Source organism: Coloeus monedula, assembly GCF_965178545.1.
Source record: "Coloeus monedula genome assembly, chromosome: 29".
NCBI lineage: Eukaryota > Metazoa > Chordata > Aves > Passeriformes > Corvidae > Coloeus > Coloeus monedula.
Window position 1 is genome coordinate 376,131 of NC_138809.1, and position 10,887 is coordinate 387,017.

The following is a 10,887-nucleotide window of genomic DNA, read 5'->3' on the forward strand; positions in this document are numbered from 1 at the left end:
CATCCCCGTGCCCCCATTCCCGTGCCCCCGTCCCCCCGTGCCCCGCCCCCGCCGCGCTCTCGGCCCCGCCCCTCGCGCATGCGCACGGCCCCTTCCCGGCGCCCGGCCGTGCCCCGCCCCGCCTCGTGCTGCGCTTCCCGGGGCCCCCGGGACACAACGGGACCCCCGAGACCCTCCGGGATCCCCCGGATCCGCCGGACCATGAGCGCGCCGGGCCCGCCGGGCCGCGGGATGCTGTTCGCCGAGACCCAGCTGAGGCGGCACGGCTGGCGCCGAGGTGGGGCCGGACGGGGGTCCCCGGACCGCGGTCCCCGGCCTGTCCCGCCCCACCTTGGCCTTCCCTGAGCGCCCCCGGCTGCCCCCCAACCCCCGGCTCCCCCAGACTCCTATCCCCTCCCAACCCCCGGCTCCCCCTTCCAGGCCCCGTGTCCCTCCGTGTTCCCCCCCCAAGCCCCGTCTTCCCCCACCAGGCCCCGGCTCCCTCCAGGACCCAGCCACCCCTAAGCCCCGGGACCCTGCAGACCCCTGCAGACCCCGGCAGCCCCCAGGTCCCCAGCCCAGGCCTCAGTGGTCTCCAGAGCCCGGCCCCCGCCCCCGTTCCTCTGCAGGACGCTCTGGTCTGGACCTCGCCCCCGGCCCTCGGGGTCCTGCAGCACCCGCAGCCCCCGGTGCCCCCCGGCCGTGCGGGGGTGACGGGTGCCTGGTCCGCAGGGCAGGGGCTGGGCCGGCGGGAGGACGGCATCGCCGAGGCCATCCGGGTGAAGGTGAAGTGCGACACGGCGGGGGTGAGTGCCGATCCCCGCCCGGGCCTGGCCCGCTGCCCACCGCCCACCGCCCACCGCAGCCATTCCGGCGGCTCCTCTGCACCCCGCAGGTGGGACACGACGCAGCAGAGCCCTTCACCTTCCACTGGTGGGACCACGTCTTCAACGAGGCGGCTGCCAACATCGCTGTGGAGGCCGGGCAGGTAGGAGGGCTGGGGGGACACAGTGGCAGTACAGGAGCCACCAAAGGGACCCCGACAACCCTCCCCTGCCTTCAACCCCATCCCTGTCCAACCGGGGTGCCCCCGCCACCCCCCAGCCCCTGTCACCAAGCAGCACCGTGCGCAGGGACTGTGGTGGTGGAGAGGTGCTGCTGGAGGGGCGAAGCCTCTTGGACAGATCATTCCCAAGCCCTTTGCCTTTTCTTGCCCAGGATGGCATCTCTGTGAAGGCGCTTTCAGAGCAGGGAGGCAGGATCAGCAATAAGAAGCCGCGCAAGGCTGGCAACAGCGGGAGCCTGCTGTACGGCCGCTTTGTGAAGGTAACCGGCCCCAGGAGCTTGGGGGCTGCATGGCCCCCAGCCCATTGCTGCTGTGGCCTCCAGAGCCCTGTTTTCCTTGTTCCCCCTTCTCACAGTCCCTCTGTGCTGCAGTCAGCCACGCTCACAGCCTGTGGGGAGGAGTCCGTGACACTGCCTGCCAGCTCTGAGAGCAGTGAGGAGGAGAAGCTGGACCTCTCTTCGGTCAGGAGGTGAGGCTGGGCCCCATCCCTTGATGGGGAGAGATGAGGGCTGCGAGGTGGAGCCCTGCTCCAGACCGTGTTCCCCCCACACGGATGCTGGGGGTGACACATGCTGTCTGTGTCCTGCAGGCTGACGGACGAGGAGCTGGTGCAGGCGTGTGGGGGCCGCACGGCGCACAAGTGAGTGGCTGGTGGGTTGCACGGCTGGGCTGCCCCCTCCTTGCAGGGGCTGTTGAGCAGCCTGGGCTGGGGAACACGTTCCCTGCTGGGGAGGTGCCATTCCTCACTGCCTGCGGTCATTGCAGGGGTGCCCGTCACGGCCTGACCATGAGTGCCAAGCTGGCACGCTTGGAGGAGCAGGAACGAGCCTTCCTGGCCACATACCGGCAAAGGGAGCAGCAGCAGGAGCCCCCAGAGAGCAGCCAGGGCAAAAAGAAGAAAAGGAAACAGTCCAGGGATGGAGCCAACCCCAAGGTGCCACAGAGCCAGGAGCCAAACAGAGAACAGGAGGAGGTGTTGGAAGAAGAAAAGGTTGTGAAGATGAAGAAAAAGAACCAGGGGCGAAGCAGAGAAGAGGAGCTGACAGGAGAGGAGGAGGTCATGAGGAAGAAGAAGAAGGTCACAGAGCATTGTGGAGAAAAGGTATCAGGAGAGGAGGGGAAGGTCATGAAGAGGAAGAAGAAAAAGAAGCCAGAGCTAAGCACAGAAGAGGAGGTGGTAGAAGGGGAGGGAAGGGCTGCAAAGAGGAGGAAGAAGAAGAAGAAGAAGCAGCAGCAGGAAGAGGAGGACAGAGAAGAGTTGGCTGAGACAGACATACCTCTAGAAGACACAGATGAGCCAAACTTGGGACACAGCCCTACAAAGAAGAGGAAGAAGAGGAAGAGGAAGGAGGAGCCAGAGTGAGCAAGTAACATGGCTGCTATGCTGTGCAGCTGCCAGTCCCACCTGGCTGTAAGGGTCCTGATCCTGCTGCTGGTGGGTGCCCAGGGGTGCTCTGAGCTCATTCCAGATGGAGCCCAGCACTGTGGGCATGCTGGGCTAGGACAGGTTGGTCTGGAGCTGGATCAAGTTTTACTTCACCACCTGAACCTTCAGGGGTGACCCTGGTTCCCCCCAGGCTCTGCGGCAGGGACCCATTTGCTGTGGGCCTGTCAGACCCTGCAGAGTACTGAAATACTTTTTCAAGGGCATGAATAAATCTTTATTGTAATCAGACTATCCTGAAGTGTGAGTGATGCTGTGAGTGGCAGAGCCCTGGATCCCAGGTCATCTTTACACCTGTAGCACTTGGATTAGGCAGCAACCCCAAACCCCCTGCAGCCCTCACCACTCCCACCTCCTGGGCCTTCTGTCTGCAGTGACCTTCGATCCTGCTGGGTCACGCTGAAGCCCGGTGAGGTGCTGAGCACCCTCCTAGCAGAGGCTTGGGCAGAATTTGGCCCTGGTGTGCAGTGCTGAAGCCAAGCCTGGCCCCCCCAGCCCCTCTGGCCCCAGCTCTAGGTCAGCTGCAGGACGCAGTCTGTGCTGGGGTACTCCGGCAGGTTTAGAGCGTATTTCTCCTGGAGCGCAGGGGGCACAAACCTGCCCCCAAGGAAGTGGTACCGGCCGGTGAAATGCATCGCCGCCTTCTTGGGCGCCGTGAGGGAGATGAGCATGTCGGGCTGGAGGCCATCTGCCTTCCCCTTCTCCACGTCCCAGCCTGCAACGAGCCCCGTGGCCAGGCTGGAGCTGGGACCACCCTGGCCGGGCACCTTCCTCCGGCAGCTGCAGCCAGTACTCACCTGAGGGGATGTCGATGCTGGCGATGGGCACCGTGACGCGCTCGAGGGTGCTGAGGATGCTGCCAAAAGGCTCCCGCACCGCTCCCTTGAAGCTGAAGCCAAAAATCGCATCCACCACCAGGCCGTAGAGCTCGTCGATGAATGCAGCCTGCGGCAGGCACAGCAGCAGGTGAAGGGCAGTCCCAGACACAGCTCCAGGGGCAGGCGCTCCCAAGCTGGGGGCTGCTCACCTCAGTTGGGAACTCGGGGAGGAAGGGAATATCCATCTTCTTGCACTGAGTAGTCAAACCTTCAAAGAGCGGCTTGCTGGGGCGCTTGGGGTAATACACAGTTGGCTGGTAGCCCTGCAAGCGCAGAAGGGACCTGAACTAATCCCACTCTGGCACCAGCAGCAGCCAGAGGAGTGGAACCCTGGAGCCCACAGGGGTGCACAGGGACCCTGCGGCTGCCTGTGCAAGACTCACAAACATCTTCAGGTGCCGGGCGCAGACCAGCCCATCACCGCCGTTGTTCCCTGGCCCGCAGACCACCAGCACAGTGGGCTGGCTCGTGGTGAAGGAGCTGGGTGGGTAGGCCTGATGGGGGGTAAGAGGCACAGGGTTATGATGGGGAAGTGGGCCCACGCCATGGGGCCAGGATTCCTCCAGACCCCCACCTTGGGACTGGCATGCCCATGGGACTGGGACCACTCCCAGGATCACCATCTGCCTTGCTGGTGCCCACCTTGGTGGTAGCACAGCGTGGTACACAATGCTAGCGCCTCCCAGAACTCTCCCTTGCCCCCTGGGGTCCCACTTGTCGATGGTGGTGATAGCACTTAGCCCATAGTGCTGCGAGTGAACTCTCCCCCAGGACCCCTACCCACCTCCCGGGCACCCACCCTGGCAGTGGCACAGCTCAGGCCATGATATCAGGACCCCACATTGCTGCTGGCAGTGGCGCAGCTCAGCCCACAGTGCCAGGACCCCCTTCTGCCCCCCAGGACCCCCACCTTGGCAATGGCAGTGGCACAGCTCAGCCCCGCCAGCTCCATCAGCTGGTCCACGCTGAACTTGTACTCAGTGAAGAGCTCCTGGTCGATGGCCTGGGCCTCCTCCTGCCTGGGGTGGGAGATGGCACCTCTGGGTACCGCAAAACACGTCCAGGCCCAGCCTGGGGGCTGCTATGATCCCCTTGACTTAGCATGAGCCGGGGGGGGGGGACACACACAGTCTAGCTGAGCCCCCGTGTACATCTGCACCCCAACCCCATGTCCTGCCAGACACCTCGCACCCCTCAGCCCGCCCGGATCCCGTCCTGCCCGCCCGCACCCCCGCCCCGTGCCGCCTCCACCCCCCAAGCACCCCCCGCCTCCTCTCCCACCTCCCTCCTTCCCTCGGCCCTACCCCAGGAAGCGGAGCCCCGTCGGGCCGGACCCCGCGCTGGGGACGTGCATGGCGCGGCGGGGAAGGCAGCGGCACCGCTCCCAGCCCCAGCCCCAGCCCCAGCCCCGGCACCGCCCGCCCGCCCGCGCCGCCGCCACCAGCAGCCCCAGCCCCAGCAGTGCGCGGGGGCTCGGCATGCGGCGGGCACAGCCCGGTACGGCTCGATACGGCTCGGTGCGGCCCGGTGCGGCCCGGTACGGCCCCGACCGGCACCCAGCGCTCCACGGAGCAGGCGCGGGGCCGCCCCGGGGCGGAGCGCCCTTCACCGCGCGGCGGGGCCGGGGCGGAGCCGCGCAGAGGCCGCGGTGCGTCCGGGCCGTGCTGCGGTGCGTCCGGGCCGTACCGTGGTGCCTCCGGGCTCTGCCAGCCCCTTCATTTCCTCCTCGGGACCGCGACGTGCAAAGGATGGCGGAAACGGAGCGGGGTCAAAACCGTGTTAGCTCAACGCGCCCCCCCTCCGGTTTGGGCCTGCACAGGCCCCCCGAGAAACGGCGTTTCCCCGGTGTCCTCCTGGTCACACGAGGCTGCAGAGGAGGGACAGAGTCCTGGTCCCCGTGCGAGGTCCCCGGCGGGACCAGCAGCCAGCAGCAGTGGCAGTGGGGTCATCGTCGAGGCTGCGAGGTCTTGGAAGCATCACGGGGAGTGAGGGTGTCCAGCAGGATGCAAAACAGAATAATCAAATTACGGAATCACAGACTGTTCTGGGTGGGAAGGGATCTTAAAGCCCATCTCGTCCCACCTTTCTGCCATAGCTGGGACACCTTCCACTATCCCAGGTTGCTCCAAGCCTTGTCCAACCTGGCCTTGGACACCTCCAGGGGTGGGGCAGCCACAGCTTCTCCGGGCACCCTGTGCCAGGGCATCCTCCCCATCCTCACAGCCAAGAATTCCTTCCCAATATCCCATCTAACCCTGCCCTCTGGCAGTGAGAGGCCATTTCTCCTTGTCCTGTCACTCCAGGCCCTTGTCCAAAGTCCCTCTCTAGCTCTGTTGGAGCCCCTTTAAGCACTGGAAGGCAGGAGTGGGCAGGAGGTTCATACCAGGGTCCTGGAAACCACCCTGCCTCATCCATAGGGTGTGGTTTTGATGTTGGCTACAAGGTGCCAAAATCCCCAGCCCCTGTGACTTTAGAGTTGGGGCCGTGTCCATTCCAAGAAAAAGGAGTGTCCCAAGCCCTGCTGGAGTCTCCACCCATGAACCCTCCCCTCAGAGGACACTCTGGAGCCCAAACCTCCCATCCGTTCCTTTGCCCACTCCCCCAAGGCATCACCTACCGCTCTGGAGCCCTTGGATGGAGGGTTTGGTGGTTTTGATGCCCTGAGGAATGCAGTGTGAGACCCACAGGCCTGGGCTCGCTGGGGAAGCCAAGCTCTGGTTGCGTGTGGTACTTACGTAGCCAGGGGCCGGCATGGGGCGGCTTGGCTGGGTGCAGGGGACTGGTGGTCCTCTTACTGAGAGACAAGTGAACCTCATGTGGGGGTTCTGGACAGCATCTCTGACAAACTCTCCCCATCACATCATGATTGAACCCTCCCTAGGATCTAGCTGGAATGACCCCAAACGTGCTACCCAGAATTATGTATCTTTAAAAATCTCTGCATTTTCACCATTAAACAGGAGAAGTCCCTTGTGCTAAAGAGATATTTGGGTGCCAGGGGCTGTACTAATGTGCCTTCCCCTTGCTCACCCACCTGTTAACCTTGGGCTCACTGTGATACCCTGGAGGTGAGCTGGGACCATCATCATCCTCCCCAGAGGTGCCCAGGAGGCCATGTGGGTTGCAGGGCTCCAGTGCGAGACCACCAGTTGGGGCCACTCCTGTGCCTCCAGGAAGGAAGGATAAAGAGGCAAGAACACAGTATCAGACTGTGCCAAAGCCTCAGCTCTGTCAGGAATTGCCTGGATGGCTCAACCCCACGTTTAGTTTGCACCCTCTCACCTGAATGCCTGGGACGTGCTCCTGGCATACACATGAGCAGCTCGTCTGCAGCCTGGGCTTTCCCCCTGAAGGACATGGAGTGAAGGAAGGAAGGCTTGTCTCCTGCATGATGCTGGAAACTCATTCCAGAGGAAGGAGAGAGACAATGGCAGCTTTCCTACTCACACCTCGCTCCCCTGGAGCCATGTCCTGCTGGCACGGGGCAGTGTGGAGCAAAACCGCAGCTGGCTGGGTTCCTGATGGGATTAACACGTGTGTCCCTCTGCCCAGCAAACTTAGGCACCTCTTGCCACAACCCCTGTTGGGGTCCCAGTTCCCAGCCCCCCAGAGTGTCCCATGCCTTGGGTGATGCTCACCAGGGCTGGGGTGGGTGCCCAGCCCCCCTGGTAAGAGAGGTGGCTAAGGCGGAGTCGGCGCTGGATGGCATCCGTGAGCTTGTGCACGACCCGTTTGTGGGCAGCTCTGGGGCTGTCCTGTGGTGGAGAGAGCCCACACGTAGGATGGGCTGAGTGGGTGTGCCCCAGGGCTGAGGCCAGTGCCCCATGATGCACAGGAGGGTCTGGCCCTGGGGGTGCCCCATCATGCCTTACCTGACAGTGGGAAAGCAAAATCAGGGCCTCCTGATAGTGCCCGATGGCTTTCTGGGGGTCTCCCATATGGAAGCACGCTGAGCCCAGCCCCTCGCACGCTTGCCACTGCCCCTGCAAGTCCCCTGGGAGGCAAAGGGCTGCATCGGTCCCAGCGCGGCTCAGCCGAGATCCCCGGCAGGCAGCATCACCCAGCTTGAGTCCACTTGGCTGGATGCTGCAGACTCCCCCCAGGGGGGTGCCTGTGCCTCCCCTCACCCGAGTCCCGGAAGGCTTGCAGGGCGTGCAGGTAGTTCTCCGCGGCAGCTCCGTGGTTCCCGAGCTGGCTGCAGGCATACGCCAGGTTCCCAAAGCACTGCCCCTGAGCCCTCCGGTTCCCCAGAGCACCTGGAGTTGCGAACACAGGGCTCCATCCCGAGCCGGCACATCCGGCAAAGCCGAGAGCCAGAGATACCGGTGTGACCACCTACCGTGTAGCGCGGCCGCACGCCGGTGCCAGCCCAGCGCCGAGCCGAAGCTGCGCAGGGCGTTGTGGGCAGCACCCAAGTTCTGCAGCAGCGCAGCCTCCCGGCGCCCGTCCCGCTCCGGCTCCCCACCGCAGAGCCCGAGGGCCCGCTCAAAGCTCTCGGCAGCCAGGGAGAAGATGTGGAGCTGGGAGTAGCCGAGGCCGATGTCGTTGTAGAGTTTCCCTGGGGGCAGAGAGGAAAAGCAGGGGTGGGAGCTGCTCCACAGGGCCCGGAGAATGAAGGGTGCGGCGCAGCGTTACCTCGCAGGGCCAGGTCGGGGATGGTCTCGCAGAGCGAGTGGCACCGGGCGAGGACTCTGGCGATCTCTGCCGCCCGGAACCGCCGGCTCTGCAGCATGGAGCCGCTCGCCCTGCTCAGAGCCACCGCCGCGGCTTCGGGGCTCTCGGCCGCCGCGTAGGTCTGCGCCGCGTCCAGGAAGCACCGCGCAGCTCGCGCCGGCTCCCGCATCCCCAGGTAGCAGCAGCCCATCTGCACGCAGGTTCCTGCTCGGCCGCCAGCCTGAGCAGCACTGGCGTGGCCGGCGACTTTCTCAAAACACTCCAAAGCCTTTGGAAAATCCCGGAGCCCTTCATGAGCCGCCCCGATGTTGAAATAAAGGCTCCCCAAGTAGTCCCTGCTCTCTGCCTCTGAGGGCTGGGACTGGAGGAGGAACTCAAGGCCCTTTTTGGGCTTCCCAGTCTCCACGTAGGCAGCCCCCAAGTTGAAGGCACAAGCCCTGTGGATCTGGGGGCTCACCATGTCCCTGGAGAGGAGCAGGGCCTTCCTGAAGCACCCCACTGCCTCCCGCCCAGCGCCCAGTGCCAGTGCTCGGTGCCCGGCTCGTGTGAGGCCCTCGATCGCAGCCACCCGCCCTGCCGCCTCATCCCCTCCCTCCCAGGCAGCTTCCCTGGCCTCGGCCTTCTCCTTCTTCTTCCAGCTCTTCTTGCAGCTGGTGGGGGCTGTGGGGGCTGCAGGGGTGGTGGTGGTGGTGGGGGCACAGGGGGTGGTGGGGTGTGTGGGCGTGGTGGGCTTCACTCCCAGGTCAGCAGCCTCTTCCGAATCCATGGGCAGGGGCAGCGACCTGCCTGCAAGACAGAGAGGTGCTTGGGCAGCCAAGCCAGCATGGTCCTGCCAGGGAGCACTTCAAACATGCAGCGTTATTTTATATTATTTATGAAAAATTAGGGATGTCTTGTAGCCTGCTTGCTAATAAGTTTCAGGAAGGAAAAAGGCCTTTCCATGGAGGACCCGACAAACCTTGGTGGCTACCAGAGAGGAAAGAGGTCACTGGGGGAGGAGGAGGGACATCACAGCGTGGAGTGGGATGTTCCCAGGGTGTCTTTTTGGGAGGCAGAATAACCGGTTGCACACACTTACTGTTTGCTCTTCAGGTGCAAAGGGTGCTGAGAGCGGGGAGTGGAGGAACGGGGCATCCCCGCCGCTGCAGCCGCGTCACTGCCGCAAGCCACGGCTCTCTGATGCGGGGATGGAGGATGTCTGAGGGGCCTCCGCACTTGGGCTGCCTGGAAAGTTGCCCGGAGCGGGTCGCAGCCCCTGGTGATGGACGCTGGCGCCTAGTGCTGGAGCACAGCTGGGTTCTGAGCGACAGGAGCGTGCCAGGCAGTGGCACAGGCTGGGACAAAGCCAGGCCTGTTCCTGGGAAAGCACATCCGGCAATGGCCCCGCTGGCTCCAGTTTCATCCCTGTCACCAGTGTGGTGTGCAGTGCCATGGCAACTCAGTGCAGCAGTGCCAGCGTGAGACCTGTGATGGATGGATGGGAAAACTGTGTGATGGACAGGACAGCCGTGTGATGGACAGGACAGCCGTGTGATGAATGACACAACCGGCTCCTCGCTGTCTCAACAGCTTGTGGCAGGTGCTGGGGGCTTGCTCCACACAGGGGCAGCTTCATGCTGTGGAGCAGGTTGATGGATGGGCTCAGGGCAGTGAGGGCACAGGGCATGCTGGGGCCAGGTGGCACGTCCTTGGTGTGGCACAGCGCTGACCCCTTGGCACAGCCCGTGGAGTCCTCCAGCAGCCCTCGCTTGGCCCTTCACCCATGAGTTTGTGAAAAACGAGGTTCACTCTTAGTAAAATTTTAAGAAAAATTTAATAAAAGGGACAATTAGGAGACAACAACAAAAAGGTGTTACGGCCGGCCGGGTGCTTCGGCAGAGATCCAAAGGCACACCTTTACATCCAAAAGATCGTCTTTAAAAGTACATCGCTTATTTCGTATTCATCACCATCATGCATAATTCATTAATTCTTTGGAGTTGCTGAGTATCATCACATCAGCCTTATCTCCTCCTTGGCTCCATTCCGTCTGGTTTCGGGTTCTTTTCTTCTGATAATATTTTCCAGGAATGTGAAGACCCCCCCATCCTTCCCAAACTGACCACACAAACAACAGACATTCTACAGCATTACATTACAGAACCCAGCCAAAGCCCCCCCAACAATAAGTAACATGCAAAAACCAACGTCACAATACATAATAATTTTGTAACACGCGAAAAGCCAATACCCCAGTACATTTATAACAAGTTCCCCCTGCACCCCGGTGTGTGCCCAGCCCCTGCACCCCAAGGGTCCTCCAGCAACCCGGGGATCCCCTCGCTCCTTCGGTGTGTGCCCCCTCCCCGCACGCTCGGTGTTCCCGGAGCTCCCCGGTGCGGGTCCCGGTGCCGCCGCTCCCGGTGCCGCTCCCGGTGCCGCTCCCGGTGCCGCGGGTCCCGGTGCGGGTCCCGGGGCGGGTCCCGGGGCGGGTCCCGGTGCCGCGGGTCCCGGTGCCTCCGCTCCCGGTGCCGCTCCCGGTGCCGCCGCTCCCGGTGCGGGTCCCGGTGCCGCCGCTCCCGGTGCGAGTCCCGGTGCCGCGGGTCCCGGTGCCGCCGCTCCCGGTGCGGGTCCCGGTGCCGCCGCTCCCGGTGCGGGTCCCGGTGCCGCTCCCGGTGCCGTCGCTCCCGGTGCCGCGGGTCCCGGTGCCGCGGGTCCCGGTGCCGTCGCTCCCGGTGCCGATCCCGGTGCGGGTCCCGGTGCCGGTCCCGGTGCCGCGGGTCCCGGTGCCCGGCAGCCCCCGCGCGGGGCCACGTGGGCGGCGGGAGATTCAAACCGCGGGCGGAGCCACCGCAGCCACCGCGGCC

At 64.0% G+C, this 10,887-nt stretch overlaps 3 protein-coding genes across 3 annotated transcripts; 1 reads left to right on the top strand and 2 right to left on the bottom strand.

Moving 5' to 3' along the window:
- Window positions 1-107: 107 nt before the first annotated feature.
- GPATCH4 (G-patch domain containing 4) lies at window positions 108-2,720 on the top strand. The gene is made up of 7 exons (XM_082298441.1): window positions 108-277; window positions 712-785; window positions 875-967; window positions 1,198-1,305; window positions 1,417-1,514; window positions 1,635-1,685; window positions 1,811-2,720. Exons 1-7 carry the CDS (start codon window positions 202-204, stop codon window positions 2,406-2,408), a joined length of 1,098 nt encoding a protein of 365 aa, XP_082154567.1. The 5' UTR covers window positions 108-201; the 3' UTR covers window positions 2,409-2,720.
- Window positions 2,683-4,922, bottom strand: NAXE (NAD(P)HX epimerase). The gene is made up of 6 exons (XM_082298442.1): window positions 4,672-4,922; window positions 4,278-4,386; window positions 3,751-3,861; window positions 3,517-3,630; window positions 3,287-3,434; window positions 2,683-3,204 (listed from the first exon to the last, which is right to left on the bottom strand). Exons 1-6 carry the CDS (start codon window positions 4,845-4,847, stop codon window positions 3,002-3,004), a joined length of 861 nt encoding a protein of 286 aa, XP_082154568.1. The 5' UTR covers window positions 4,848-4,922; the 3' UTR covers window positions 2,683-3,001.
- A 302-nt stretch (window positions 4,923-5,224) lies between these two features.
- TTC24 (tetratricopeptide repeat domain 24) lies at window positions 5,225-8,807 on the bottom strand (the record flags this gene model as incomplete). Its single annotated transcript, XM_082298560.1, has 10 exons — window positions 5,225-5,324; window positions 5,985-6,161; window positions 6,402-6,534; window positions 6,650-6,714; window positions 6,815-6,885; window positions 7,006-7,122; window positions 7,240-7,361; window positions 7,495-7,623; window positions 7,707-7,925; window positions 8,003-8,807. The coding sequence occupies 10 exons, from the start codon at window positions 8,805-8,807 to the stop codon at window positions 5,225-5,227; spliced, it is 1,938 nt and encodes a 645-aa protein (XP_082154686.1).
- Window positions 8,808-10,887: the final 2,080 nt, after the last annotated feature.